This window comes from Mobula hypostoma, chromosome 7, assembly GCF_963921235.1.
Source record: "Mobula hypostoma chromosome 7, sMobHyp1.1, whole genome shotgun sequence".
Taxonomy (NCBI): Eukaryota; Metazoa; Chordata; class Chondrichthyes; order Myliobatiformes; family Myliobatidae; genus Mobula; species Mobula hypostoma.
The window spans coordinates 14,912,088-14,927,512 of NC_086103.1; the positions used below are offsets into that span (position 1 = coordinate 14,912,088).

The 15,425-nt window shown below is 45.2% G+C and overlaps 1 protein-coding gene across 1 annotated transcript in view; it reads right to left on the reverse strand.

Annotated features, from left to right (window-relative positions):
* mgat4b (alpha-1,3-mannosyl-glycoprotein 4-beta-N-acetylglucosaminyltransferase B) overlaps positions 1 to 15,425 on the reverse strand; it is a 340,217-nt gene that overhangs the window by 15,620 nt on the left and 309,172 nt on the right. Inside the window, exons 11-12 of the mRNA XM_063053065.1 lie at positions 11,201 to 11,394; positions 1,414 to 1,492 (exon numbers count right to left, since the gene is read on the reverse strand). Of these exons, the coding sequence (XP_062909135.1) occupies positions 1,414 to 1,492; positions 11,201 to 11,394 (273 nt within the window). The remainder of the gene's footprint in view (positions 1 to 1,413; positions 1,493 to 11,200; positions 11,395 to 15,425) is intronic.

The window sequence follows — 15,425 nt, forward strand, 5'->3', positions numbered from 1 at the left end:
GCCTTCAGTTAACTCTTCAAGACCAAGAATTCGTACGTTATTCCTTCTATTTCTGTTTTCTAAATCAATAATCTTCTGTCTTAGTTCGTCGTTAACCTTGGATTGTTTTTCATAACGCTTTTGCAGGTCGTCCATTTTCTCATCCAGAATCAACAGGATTTCTTCATTCTCTTTTATTCGTTTATCATGCTCAGTTAGGGTTTCTTGAATAGAATCCAGTTTTGTGCTTAATTGCTTAATTTCAGAGCCAAGTTGTTGAAACCGGAGGATTCCTTTCTGAATCACTGAAATTCCTTAGAGGATTGTTTTCTGAATCACTGCAATTCCGCGGACGCTTCCTTTCTGCGCTTTTGCATCAATTCAACAATAGAATCCAAAGATGTAGAAGAATCTTCTTCTTTTTTTTACCTTTAGCAGTTCTTGTAGTCATAGTGTCAGATCAAGATTGGAAAATAGGAAAAGTAAGGTAAACTAGGAGCGGCTGTAAAATGCTGTTATTCCATCCACCGCCAACAGGAAGTCCCGAAGGACTCATAGTCCTCTGTTTTTCTGAGCTCCATGTACCTATCCAGGATTTTCTCAAAAGACCCTATCGTATCCGCCTCCACCACCGTTGCCGGCAGCCTATTCCACACACTCACCACTCTCTGCGTAAAAAACTTACCCCTGACATCTCCTCTGTACCTACTTTCATGCACCTTAAAACTGTGCCCTCTTGTGTTAGCCATTTCAGCCCTGGGAAAAAGCCTCTGACTATCCACATGATCAATGCCTCTCATCATCTTATACACCTCTATCAGGTCACCTCCCATCCTCCATCGCTGCAAGGAGAAAAGGCCAAGTTCACTCAACCTATTCTCATAAGGCATCCTCTCCAATCTGGGCAACATCCTTGTAAATCTCCTCTGCACCCTTTCTACAGTTTTCACATCCTTCCTGTAGTGAGGTGACCAGAACTGTGCGCAGTACTCCAAGTGGGGTCTGACCATGGTCCTATATTGATGTAACACCCATCATCAAAGATCCCCACATCTGGGATACCACCTTCTCACAGATCCCATCAGGCAGGATGTACAGAAGCCGGAAGACCCACACCACCAGGTTCAGGGACAGTTACTTCCCTTCAACCATACAGTTCTTGAACCAACCGGCAAAACCCTAATTACCCCAGTTCAGCAACACTGTGACCACTTTGCACTAAAATGGACTTTGTTTTTGTTCTAATTGTGTTTTCTTGAAAAACTGTGCATAATGTATGTTTATTCCTGTGACTGCTGTTAATCTGACACTCTTTACCAGTGATGCTGCTGCAAGTTTTTCATTGCACCAGTGCAACATGGACTTGTGCAGATGACAATCAACTCCACGGCGACTTTGAACAACAAACCGCTTCCTCACCAAAACTCTACTTACATCAAAAGGCAAGACCTCAACAGTGGTATTGAAGAGCTTGTCACCAGGGTGTTCAATATTCCCACTGCGGAAGAAGAACCTGAGGACAGAACAGTGAGTGCCAGACGTTAGATATGGCCTGACAGAACAACAATAAATTAAAGCATTGAATACCAGAACCCGCAAAGTTGCCACACAAGTTGATAGAGTGGTTAAGAAGGCATATGATGTGTTAGCCTTCATTAGCCAGGGGATTGAGTTCAAGAGCCGCAGGGTAATATTACAGCTCTGTAAAACCCTTGTTAAACCACACTTGGAATATTGTGTTCAGTTCTATTCAACTATTATAAGAAGGATGTTGAGAGGGTACAGAGAAGATTTAACAGGATGCTACCTGAACTAATGTGGATAGGTTGAATGAGCTAGGGCTTTTCTCTCTGGTGTGATGGAGGATGACAGGTGACTTGATAGAGGTGTACAAGATAATAAGAGGCACAGATCAGGTGGACACTGAGAGACTTTTTCCCAGAGTAAAACTGGCTTATACGAAAGACATCATTTTAAGGTGATTAGAGGAAAATACAGGAGGATATCAGAGGTAAAGAATGATGGGTGTGTGCAATGCACTGCCAAGGATGGTGGTAGAGGCAGATACATTAGGGACATTTAAGAGACTTTTAGATAGGCACATGGATGATAGAAAAATGGAGAATTAGGCAGGAAGGATGGGTTAGGTTGATCTTGAAGTAGGTTAGAAGGTTGGCACAACATTGTGGGCTGTGGGCCTGTACTGTTCTATGGTCTAACATTGTGGGCCAAAGGGCCTGTACCGTTCTATAGTCTAACACTGTTTGCTGAAGGGCCTGTACTGTTCTATGGTCTAACATTGTGGGCCGAAGGGCCTGTACTGTTCTATGGTCTAACATTGTGGGCCGAAGGGCCTGTACTGTTCTATGGTCTAACACTGTGGGCCGAAGGGTCTGTACTGTGCTGTAAAATTCTATGTTCTGTGGCACTGAGATGCCATCACAAGCCTGGAAGCATCCATGAAATTCCTTTAAAACTTACTGATGAATCATCTTCCGTTACCTTCCTTACCTCTCCTGTTGATCTCTGGTGTCTGGAGAGGGTGCAGGCAAAGTTCACTGGAATGTTACTGAGTCTGGAAGGCTTGAGTTATCAAGGCAGACTGGGACTTTTCCCTGATGTGAAGGAGGCTGACCAGTGACCTTATAGAGGTTTCTAAAGCCATGAGGGGCACAGATAAGTTGGATGGTCACAGGTTAGGGCAGGGGACTGAGGTTTAAGGTGCTGTCGGGGAGGGAATAGTGAGGGCTGATAACAAGTATTTACAGATGTGAACACGAGGAATACTGCAGATGCTGGAAATTCAAGCAACACACATCAAAATTGCTGGTGAACGCAGCAGGCCAGGCAGCATCTCTAGGAAGAGATACAGTCGATGTTTCAGGCCGAGACCCTTTGTCAGGACTAACTGAAAGAAGAGTTAGTAAGAGATTTGAAAGTGGGAGGGGGGGGGAGATCCAAAATGATAGGAGAAGACAGGAAGGGGAGGGATGGAGCCAAGAGCTGGACAGTTGGACAATTTAACAGGGAACCGCTGACAGAATTCAAGATTCAAGATTCAAGATTCAAGATTCAAGATTCTTTAATGAAATTTCCTGTACACAAGTACCCAGTTTGACAAATTTCCATAGGTGTGTAGTGGAGAGGATATTGATTAGTTGCATCACAGCTTGGTATGGAAACACCAATGCCCTTGAATGTAAAATCCTACAAAAAGTAGTGGATACAGCCCAGTCCATCATGGGTAAAGCCCTCCCCACCATTGAGCACAGCTACATGGGAGTGTTGTTACAGGAAAGCAGCATCCATCATCAGGGAACACCACCATCCAGGACATGCTCTCTTCTTCCTGCAAGAAGGTACAGGAGCCTCAGGACCCACACCACCAGGCTCAGGAACAGCTATTACCCCTCAGCCATCGGGCTCCTGAACCAGAGGGGATTGCTTCACTTAACTTCACTTGCCCCATCACTGAAATGTTCGCACAATCTATGGACTAACTTTCAAGGACTCTTCACGTTTATTATTTTTTATTTTGTATTTGTACAGTTTGTTGTCATTTGCACAGTGGTTGTTTGTCTGTTGTGTTGAGTGCAGTTGTACACTGATTCCATTGTGTTTCTTGGATCTACTGTGAATGCTCACAAGAAAATGAACCTCAAGCTTATATATGGTGACATGTATGTACTTTGATAATAAGTTTACTTTGAACTTAGAGATCCACAGCAGCACAAAACACGCAATAAGACAAAGAACACAATAAAAAATAAATGCAAAATAGAGCTTATAGATTGATTGTACATCCATAAAGTGACACTAGGCACAGGAGTGTCTGTACATAAGGTGACTGACAGGAAATGATAAAGTAGTGGTGGTGGGGGTGTGGAGGGGTGGGTTAGTGGGTGGAAATGTTGATCAGCCTTACTGCTTGGGGAAAGTAACTGTTTTTGAGTCTGGTGGTCCTGAGGGGATGTTATGTAGCCTCCACCCTGATGGGAGTGGGACAAACAGTCCATGAGCAGATTGGGTGGGATCTTTCCTGATGCGACTGGCACCATTCTGTATGTATGCTTTTAATGGTGGGTAGGGACTAGAAGACCAGAAGTAGAGACATGGAATGCAGAGGCAACAACACCCAAGTTTCAGGAACTTCACTAAATAATGTTATGGCATTCACCCATTGATGGAATCGAATACTGGATTTCCTGTTAGACGATAAACAACAGACTGTGGATAATTAAGACCATCAGACATAGCAGCAGAATTAGGCCATTTGGCCCATCGAGTCTGCTCTGCCATTCAATCATGGCTAATCATTTTTTCCCTGCTCAGCTCCACTCCCTGCCTTCTCCCCGTAACCTTGATGCCGTGTCCAATCAAGAACCTATCAACCTCTGCCTTAAATACGCCAATAACCTGGCCTCCACAACTGCCTGTGGTAACAAATTCCACAAATTCACCACCCTCTGGCTAAGGGAATTTCTCCATACCTCTATTTTAAATGTATACCCCTCTATCCTGAGGCAGTGCCCTCTTGTCCTAGACTCCTCCACCATGGGAAACATCCTTTCATCTACTCGGTCTCGGCCTTTCAACGTTCAAAAGGTTTCAATGAGATCGCCCCTCATCCTTCTAAATTCCAGCGAAATAAAGGCCCAGTTGCATCAAACATTCCTCATATGATAACCATTCCCGGAATCATCTTTGTGAACCTCCTCTGAACCCTCTCCAATGCCAGCACATCTTTTCTTAGATAAGGAGCCCAAAACTGTTCACAGTACCCAAGGTGAGGCCTCACCAGTGCCTTATAGAGCCTCAGCATCACATCCTTGCTCTTGTGTTCTAGACCTCTTGAAATTAATGCTAATATTGTATTTGTCTTCCTCAGCACCGACTCAACCTGCAAGTTAACCTTCAGGGTGTTCTGCACAAGGATTTCCAAGTCCCTTTGCATCTCAGATTTTTAGGATTTCTCCCTGTTTAGAAAATAGTCTGCACATTTACTTCTTCTACTAAGGTACAGGACCATGCAATTTCCCAACATTTAATTTAATTTGCCATTTTCTTGCCCATTCTCCTAATCTGTCTAAGTCCTTCTGTAGCCTACCTGTTTCCACAACACTACCTGCCCTTCCACCAATCTTTGTAACATCTTTAAACTTGGCAACATCCATTCCATCATCTAAATCATTGATATACAGCATAAAAAGAAGTGACTAACACCGACCCCTGCAGAACATCACTAGTCACTGGCAGCCAACCAGAAAAGGATCCTTCTATTCCCACTTGCTGCCTCCTATCAATCAGCCAATGCTCTAACCATAACAGTAGCTTTCCTGTAATACCATGGGCTCTTAACTTGGTAAGCAGCGTCATGTGTGGTGCCTGGTCGAAGGCCTTCTGAAAATCCAAATATACAACATCCACTGCATCCCCTTTATCTATCCTACTTGTAATCTCCTCAAAGAATTACAACAGATTCATCAGAAAACCATGCTGGCTTTGTCCTAACTCATCCTGTGTTACCAAGTACTCCATAACCTCATCCTTAACATTAGCTTTGACTTTCCTTGTTGCATTATTTTGCCATTTGAGTGTTAGAGTGAGCTTTTGGGCAGATGATTAATTTACACTTAAATGACTCTGGCCACTAGTCTTCTGTTTGACAAAGGACTGTGGATTGAGTTCACAACAATGCATTTCCTAAAAGCTGTGAATACCGGAATACTAGCCCAGATGCTGAAGATGGAAATGTGAAGTTTACAGGTAGTTTCAAAGACAGCCTTATCTATACTTTATAAATATGAATTGTCCTCTACGTTAGCACGTAAAATACTAAATAAATGTATTGTGGATTTAACTTGCACTCCTAAAGGCTGTGAGTACCAAATCAGACATGTTGGCGTTGGGAGGAAAGGATAAAGTCAGAAGGTGTAATGTTTTGTATGTAGCTTCAAAAGGAAGCATTGTCTATACTTGTAAATACGAATTGTCCTTTATGTTTAGCATATAAATATCGAGCCCACACTGGGCTAGCAGACCTTTCCACCGAAAGCGTCGCCATCCGTCGGATGCCTGCTGTACCTTGTTGTGTCGAATAAAGGAGCTGCTTTGTATCTACCAGTAACTCTGTCCCTCCGGTGATTTCATCCACCCCAAAACATGAGGATTTCTTTGTTTTTGGAATACATCTATCTTTCACTTTCCTCATTTTTCCACAGAAACTCATGCCATTGCTGCTCTGCTGTCATCCCTGCCAGCATCTCCTTCCAATTTACTTTGGCCAACGATTCCCTCTGTAATTCTCCACTGAAATACTGCTACATCAGACTTTACTTTCTCCCTATCAAACTTCAATTGAGCTCAATTGTATTATGATCACTGGCTCCGAAGTACCCTAATCACATCAAGTTCATTATATAACACCCAATCCAGTATAACTGATCCCCTAGCAGGCTCAATGACAGACTGCTCTAAAAAGCTATCTCTTAGGCATTCAATAAACTAACTCTCTTGAGATCCATTTCCAACCTGATTTTTCCAATCGATCTACCTGTTGAAATCTCCCATGACTATCATGACATTGCCCTTTTGACATGCCTTTTCTATTTCATAGAACATAGAATAGTACAGCACAGTACAGGCCCTTTGGCCCACAATGTTGTGCCCACCCTTAAACCCTGCCTCCCATATAACCCCCCCACCTTAAGTTCCTCCATATACTTGTCTAGTAGTCTCTTAAACTTCACTAGTGTATCTGCCTCCACCACTGACTCAGGCAGTGCAGTCCACGCACCAACCACTCTCTGAGTAAAAAACCTTCCTCTAATATCCCCCTTGAAATTCCCACCCTTTACTTTAAAGCCATGTCCTCTCGTATTGAGCGGTGGTGCCCTGGGGAAGAGGCGCTAGCTGTCCACTCTATCTACCCCTCTTAATATCTTGTATACCTCTATCATGTCTCCTCTCATCCTCCTCCTCTCCAGAGAGTAAACCCCTAGCTCCCTTAATCTCTGATCATAATGCATACTCTCTAAACCAGGCAGCATCCTGGTAAATCTCCTCTGTACCCTTTCCAATGCTTCCACATCCTTCCTATACTGAGGCGACCAAAACTGGACACAGTACTCCAAGTGTGGCCTAACCAGAGTTTTATAGAGTTGCATCATTACCCCGCGACTCTTAAACTCTATCCCTCGACTTATGAAAGCTAACACTCCATAAGCTTTCTTAACTACTCTATCTACCTGTGAGGCAACTTTCGGGGATCTGTGGACATGTACCCACAGATCCCTCTGCTCCTCCACACTTCCAAGTATCCTGCCATTTACTTTGTACTCTGCCTTGGAGTTTGTCCTTCCAAAGTTTACCACCTCACACTTCTCAGGGTTGAACTCCATCTGCCACTTCTCAGCCCACTTCTGCATCCTATCAATGTCTCTCTGCAATCTTCGACAATCCTCTAAACTATCCACACCACCACCAACCTTTGCGTCGTCTGCAAACTTGCCAACCCACCATTCTACCCCCACACCCAGGTCGTTAATAAAAATCACGAAAAGTAGAAGTCCCAGAACCGATCTTTGTGGGACACCACCAGTCACAACCCTCCAATCCGAATATACTCCCTTCAACACGACCTTCTGCCTTCTGCAGGCAAGCCAATTCTGAATCCACCTGGCCAAACTTCCCTGGATCCCATGCCTTCTGACTTTCTGAATAAGCCTACCATGTGGAACCTTGTCAAATGCCTTACTAATATCCATGTAGATCACATCCACTGCACTACCCTCATCTATATTCCTGGTCACCTCCTCAAAGAACTCTATCAGGTTTGTTAGACACGATCTGTCCTTCACAAAGCCATGCTGACTGTCCCTGATCAGACCATGATTCTCTAAATGCCCATAGATCCTATCTCTAAGAATCTTTCCCAACAGCTTTCCCACCACAGACGTAAGGCTCACTGGTCTATAATTACGCGGACTATCCCTACTACCTTTTTTGAACAAGGGGAGAACATTCGCCTCCCTCCAATCCTCCGGTACCATTCCCGGGGACAATGAGGACATAAAGATCCTAGCCAGAGGCTCAGCAATCTCTTCCCTCGCCTCGTGGAGCAGCCTGGGGAATATTCCGTCAAGCCCCGGGGACTTATCCGTCCTAATGTATTTTAACAACTCCAACACCTCCTTGTCCCTTAATATCAACATGCTCCAGAACATCAACCTCACTTACCTTGTCCTCACCATCATCAAGTTCCCTGTCATTGATGAACATCAAAGAGAAGTATTCATTGAGGACCTCACTCACGTCCACAGCCTCCAGGCACAATTTCCCACCTTTATCTCTAATCGGTCCTATCTTCACTCCGGTCATCCTTTTGTTCTTCACGTAATTGAAGAATGCCTTGGGGTTTTCCTTTACCCTACTTGCCAAGGCCTTCTCATGCCCCTTTCTTGCTCTCCTCAGCCCCTTCTTAAGCTCCTTTCTTGCTACTCTATATTCCTCAATAGACCCATCTGATCCTTGCTTCCTAAACCTCATGTATGCTGCCTTCTTCCGCTTGACTAGATTCTCTACCTCACTTGTCACCCATGGTTCCTTCACCCTACCATTCTTTATCTTCCTTACCGGGACAAATTTATCCCTAACATCCTGCAAGAGATCCCTAAACATCGACCACATGTCCATAGTACACTTCCCTGCAAAAACATCATCCCAATTCACACCCGCAAGTTCTAGCCTTATAGCCTCATAATTTGCCCTTCCCCAATTAAAAATTTTCCTGTCCTCTCTGATTCTATCCTTTTCCATGATAATGTTAAAGGCCAGGGAGCGGTGGTCACTGTCCCCCAGATGCTCACCCACTGAGAGATCTGTGACCTGACCCGGTTCGTTACCTAATACTAGATCTAGTATGGCATTCCCCCTAGTCGGCCTGTCCACATACTGTGGCAGGAATCCATCCTGGACACACTTAACAAACTCTGCCCTGTCTAAACCATTGGAACTAATCAGGTGCCAATCGATATTAGGGAAGTTAAAGTCACCCATGATAACAACACTGTTATTTTTGCACCTTTCCAAAATCTGCCTCCCAATCTGCTCCTAGGTATCTCTGTTGCTACCAGGGGGCCTAAAGAATACCCCCAATAGAGTGACTGCTTCCTTCCTGTTCCTGACTCCCACCCATACTGACTCAAAAGAGGATCCTGCTACATTACCCACCCTTTCTGTAGCTGTAATAGTATCCCTGACCAGTAATGCCACCCCTCCTCCCCCTTTCTCCCCCTCTCTATCCCTTTAAAAGCACTGAAATCCAGGAATATTGAGGATCCATTCCTGCCCTGGTGCCAGCCATGTCGCTGTAATGGCCACTACATCATAATTCCATGTATGTATTTCCTGTTGTAATCTGTGGTCCACATCCCAGCTACTGTTGGGAGGCCTGTAAATAACTGCCATCAGGGTCCTTTTACGCTTGCAGTTTCTAAACTCAACCCACAGGATTCAACATCTTCCAGTCCTATGTCACATCTTTCTAATGATTGATGTCATTTTTTACCAGCAGAGCCACGCCATCCCCTCTGCCTACCTTCCTATCCCTCTGATACAACGTGTAACCTTAGACATTCAGCTCCCAACTACAGTCATCTTTCAACCGTGATTCATTGGTGGCCACAACATCTTACCTGACAATCTGTAATACTGTAGTGCAACAAGATCATCCACCTTATTTCTTATACTCCATGCATTGAGTTATCACACTTTGAGTACTGTATTTGCTACCATTTTTGATTCTGCATCTCTAATGCACTGATACTCACCCTGCTGGCTGCAATCTTCCTGCCCTTCCTGATAGTCTGACTGCACACTATCTGTGCTTTTTTACTGCCCATCTTGTCCTGAGTTCCTTCACTCAGGTTCCATCCCTCTGCCAAATTAGCCCTGCATCATCAAGTGACCCTGTTTCTACCCTCACTGGTACATGGCACGGGTAGCATTCAGAAATTACTACCTGGTGATGGGAGAATTAAATCTTTCTGTTGCTACCATTCTGTTATCGGAATACAGTTTTACTGGTAATCTCATCAATGGGGAATGTAAAAGCTGTATCGAATTCTTGCTCAGATAGATCAGGTTTGACTGACCTCCTGGTGCACATCAGATTTTAATTAATCACCTGTTATTTCCAACACCAAATCCAGGTGATCTCCACAGTTTGCTCTTATAGAGGGGGAAGATTTGAAAGGGACTAGAGTAGCATGATTTTCCACACACACGTGGTGAGAATATGGAACAAGCTGCCAGAGGAAGTGGCTAAGGCAGTTAACAATTCCAATATTTAAACAGGGTCGAATGTTTAGACAGGTCAGGGGTCAAATGCAGTTAACTGTGAATAGCTCAGGAAGACACTTGGGCTAGCTCATACAAGATAGGCCGAAGGGTCTTTCTCTAAGCTCAATAACTCTGTGGCATTTTGAGTCTTCTGTTATTACAACTTTCCATCTTCTGGACAAGGGGTCTCGGGTCCAAATCCATAGAACCCTCAAAGTTACCACATAAGTTGATAGGATGGTTAAGAAGGCCTTCATGAGTCACAGGGGACTGAGCTCCAAGGGGAGCAACATTACCTCATATCCAGCTACACCTCCAAACTACGCTGTGGCAGAGAATTCAGTGGGTGAGGGAGAGTCGAGTCGGTAACGGGGGGGGGAAGAATTGTCTGTGGGCTGTAGCAGGGGATTCAGTGTGTGGTGAGAGAGTGGGTGATGGTGGAGAGTGTCTGTGGGCTGTGGGAGGTGATTCAGTGGGTAGGGTCAGTGATTGGGAGAGTGTCTGTGGGCTGTGGGAGGTGATTCAGTGGGTGGGGGGGGGAGTCGATGACAGAGGAGAGTGCCTATGGGCTGTGGCAGGGGATTTGGTGGGTCGGGGGAAGTTGGTGATGGGGGAGAGTGTTTGTAGTCTGTGGGAGGAGATTCAGCAGGTGGGGAGAGTCAGTGACAGGGGAGAGTGTCCATGGGCTGTGGAAGGGATTCCATGGGTGGGGAGAGTCACTGATGGGGGAGAGTGTCTATAGGCTGTGGGAGGGGATTCAGTGGGTGGTGGGGGGGAGTCGGTGACAGGGGGAGAGTGTCTGTGGGCTGTGGGAGGGGATTTAGTGGGTGTAGACAGCCTGAGACAGGGGATAATCACACAAAGTAAAATTCCAACGTACCTGTCTATTTTCACTGGAGTAAAAAATCTGAAGCGTATAAAGTCACCAGCCACCGGAGTGAATGCCCAGAAAAAGTCCTCTCCCAAGTAAGCCTTTTCCAGAGTGAAGTGCTGATAGGTTTTGAGGCTGGATGTTACCTCTGCCGGTGGGTTGGAATGTCCTTTATGCAAGGCATGTTTTCCAAAGTCCTTATCCTGGGAAGATCAACGAGAAAGTGTGTGGTTAGTGTGATGCTATCACAGGCTGGAGCATCGAAGTTGGGAGATCAATTCCAATGCTGTCTGAAAGGAGTTTGTACGTCCTTCTCTGTGACCGCGGGTTGTTTCTTCTGGGTGCTTTACTTTCCTCCCACATTGCAAAGTCGTACCAGTTAGTAGGTTAATTGGCCGTCGTACAGCTGGCATTGAAGTGGTGGGTGCGTCTGGAAGGGCCAGAGGAGCCTGTTCCATGTGGGATTTCTAAATATATAAATAAGTGGTCACAGGTAAACAAAAAAACAAAACTGCTCATGTACGAAGTCAAATGAAGGGCTGGAGATACTCAGCATCTGTGAAGAAGGGTAAAAGCACTCACATTAGTACAAGGAAATGTTTGAAAGTGCAGAGAAGGTGGAAAGCGTGGACCAACAGGAATTTTAAGAGTGATATAGGGTTGTAAGTCCACAACTCCCTGCAAGGAGCAACACGAGTGGATTTGGTGGTAAAGAAAGGCGATGCTTCAAAAAGGTGGCATCCGTCTTCAAAGACCCCCAACACCCAGGACATGCCCTCTACTCATTGCTACCATCACGGAGGAGGTACTGGAGCGTGAAGACACACACTCAGCATTTCAGAAACAGCTTCTTCCCTCTGTCATCAGATTTCTGAAAAGACAACAATAAACCCATGAACATGACCCCGTGATTTTTTTCTTTATTTTGCACGACTAACTTAACATATACATACTGTACAATCATATGTGTGTGTGTGTGTATGTATATATATAATCTTATTGTAATTCAGTTTTTAAAAATTATTATGTATACCAATGTACTGCTGCCACAAAAACAACATATTTCACAATCTATGCCAGATTCTGAAAGGTGGTGTACAGTATGTTTGCCTTCATTTGTCATGGTATTGAGAATACAGAATACTGTATACACATTTTGGGCAAGCTGTTTCCTAACCTAACAGTCCTTGTCCTAATGCTGCTATGCTCTAACATGTCAGCTGCAGAGAGGAGAAAGCTAATATCCTTCCCAGCAGAGGGAGAGAGCTAGTTCTGCCCTGCAGAGTGGAGAGAGCTAGTGACATTACCTGCACAGTGAAGGGGCTCGTGACGTTACCTGCAAAGGGGAGAAAGCTAGTCTCATTCCCTGCACAGTGAAGAGAGCTCGTGTCCGTCCCTGTAGAGGGGAGAGAGCTAGTGTATTTCCCTGCAGAGGGGACCAGAAGACCATAAGACATAGGAGCAGAATTACTGGATCCCACTCAACCCCATACACCTGCCTTCTCGCCATATCCTTTGATGCCCTGATCAATCACGAAATGATCAAGATCTGCCTTAAAATTACCCATGGTCTTGACCTCCACCGCAGTTTGTGGCAGAACATTCCACAGATTCACTACTGTCTGGCTAATAATTCATCCTTACTTCTGTTTTAAAAGGTCACCTCTCAGTTTTTAAGCTGTGCCCTCTAGTTCTGGATACCCCCACCATAGGAAACATCCTCTCCAAATCCACCCCCTCAATTCCTTTCAACATTTGATATGTTTCAATGAGATCCCCTTGGATTCTTCTAAATTTTAGTGAGTACAGGCCCAAAGCTGCCAAACACTCCTCATATATTAACCCCTTTATTCCTGGAATCATCCTCATGAACCTCCTCTGGACTCTCCAATGACAACACATCCTTTCTGAGATATGGGGCCCAAAACGGTTGACAATACTCCAAGTGGGGCCTGACTAGTGTCTTTTCAAGCCTCAGCATTATCTCCTTGCTTGTATATTCTATTCCCCTTGAAATAAATGTCAACATTGTATTTGCCTTCTTCACTGCAAACTCAACTTATAAATTAACTTTCTGGGAGTCTTGCACGAGGACTCCCAAGTCCCTCTGCACCTCTGATGTTTGAACCTTCACCCCATTTAGATAATAGTTCGCACTATTGTTCCTTTTACCAAAATGCATTATCATACATTTCCCAACACTGTATACCATCTGCCTCCTTTTTGCCCATTCTTCCAATTGCATGCAATCACATTGTTTCCTCGGCGCTACCTACCCCCCACCTAACTTTGTATCATCCACAAACTTTGCCACAAAGCCATCAATTTCATTATCCAAATCATTGACAAACGATGATTATGAACAAAGCAGATGAGCTTAGAGCGTGGATCGGTACTTGGAGCTATGATGTTGTGGCCGTTACAGAGACTTGGATGGCTCAGGGGCAGGAATGGTTACTTCGAGTGCCAGGCTTTAGATGTGTAAGGGGTTTCTTCTTTTATGTTACTACTAAGGCTAATAAAATGGCTTCTTTGTGATGTTAACTGCTGAGACAGTGGTTCTCTATAGCAGCTTGTTTTGGGTTATAATTACCGATAACGAGAATTGTATTCATTTGCTAAACAATTGAGATAGATGTTATTCTTTCTTGTGTGTCTGTAAACTATTGTTTTTGCGGGTTTTGGGCAGAAGGTGGATGGAGACAGAGAGAGGACACGCAATGCTGTAAGCTGGATGACGAATGGACCCCCAGCAGGAGTCCAAGGCCCAGGGTCTTCGGCGAGGAGAGGAGACATGGACAGACTCAAGTAGAGTGTCTGGTCCGTCACCGAGGAGTGGTCCCATTCGTGGGTCGGCGGAATTCGGAGGACATCAACTGGAGGAAGGGGGACCCGGTTCTGTAAAAGCTCCACGATGTGTGCACGAACTGGTTAATAATAATGGTGCCTTTTTCTTTTTTTTAAAACAGTTAAACAGTTCTTATTTTGTTCCTTTACCATCTACATAGTTAAAGTAAGAGTTATAAAGTGTAATCATTTAATCACATATGATGTATTGTCTGTCATTTGGTGGGTGGGGTACATCACACAGCACCCACACAAACCTGATTACCCAGTTTGGCGGGGCTGAAGGCTGCTCCCCTGAGACGAAAGCAAGCTGAGCGAGTCTGAGGCTTACTGGGGGCTACACTGTGGGGGCCATTGTCTGGAACTGGATTCTGTGGAAGCTGTGTGATCGGCCTGTTTAAATTATGCATGCTGCGGGGGCGGAAAGCTGGTGTGCCTCTGTGGGATTGCTGGATATTACTGCATGTGTGTTGGGTGGGGTGGCTGTTGGTACCCCGGAGGTCTTTGTTCAAGTTCAGACTAGCACTGATGAGTTGGTGGTGGGACTGTCAGTGTCTATTGGTGCCCCAGGTGAGGCGGGGCCATGGGCTGTCCATACTGTTAGGAGAGAGAGGAAAGAGTGGTCTGATTCAGAGGTAGTGTCTGTGAATAAATGTTCCAGGAATAGCAGGCTCTGCCTGGTTTTTGGGATAATGTCTACCCCTAAAGGGGTGGAGGCATACGAGACATGGGCGGAGCGGATCTCTCAGTTGTTAGATGAATGGCAGTGCTCGGCTGAGGGAGAGCGGCATGGATTGGTTAAAGTTTGAGTAGGTGGGCTGGTGACAGTGTTAGAGCTGTCAGGGTCAATTACCCCATAGTGACTGCTGCCAGTTATCTGAAAGCAGGGGAAAATGCGTTTGGTTCGACTCGAAATAAAATGCAGCACCTGGGGGGCTTTCCATACCTGTGTCAGAAGATTGGGGAAAAGCTTTCAGTGTATCTTCTCTGGCTAGGGGGGCAGATATATTGCTTGCCGTGCCAGGGGGATCAGCCCCTCCCTCAGTTGTTCAGCTGATCAGAGAGGTGTTGGGAAACTTAGTGGAGGCCCAGTGGGGAAACGGCTTGGGGTCTCTGGGGGAGCACGGTCCCAGCAATGTACCAAGGAACTCCCAAAAGGAACAGACCCTATTCCTGAAGGCTTAGAGGGACCACACCCTCGGGTGTCGTTATGGATAGATGAAGGATGTTTCAGAAAGGACAGGGAGGGAGGCAAAAGAGGTGGGGGCGTGGCACTGTTGATCAGAGGTAGTATCATGGTTGCAGAAAAGGAAGAAGTCATGGAGGGATTGTCTACTGAGTCTCTGTGGGTGGAAATTAGGAAGAGGAAGGGGTCAATAACTCTACT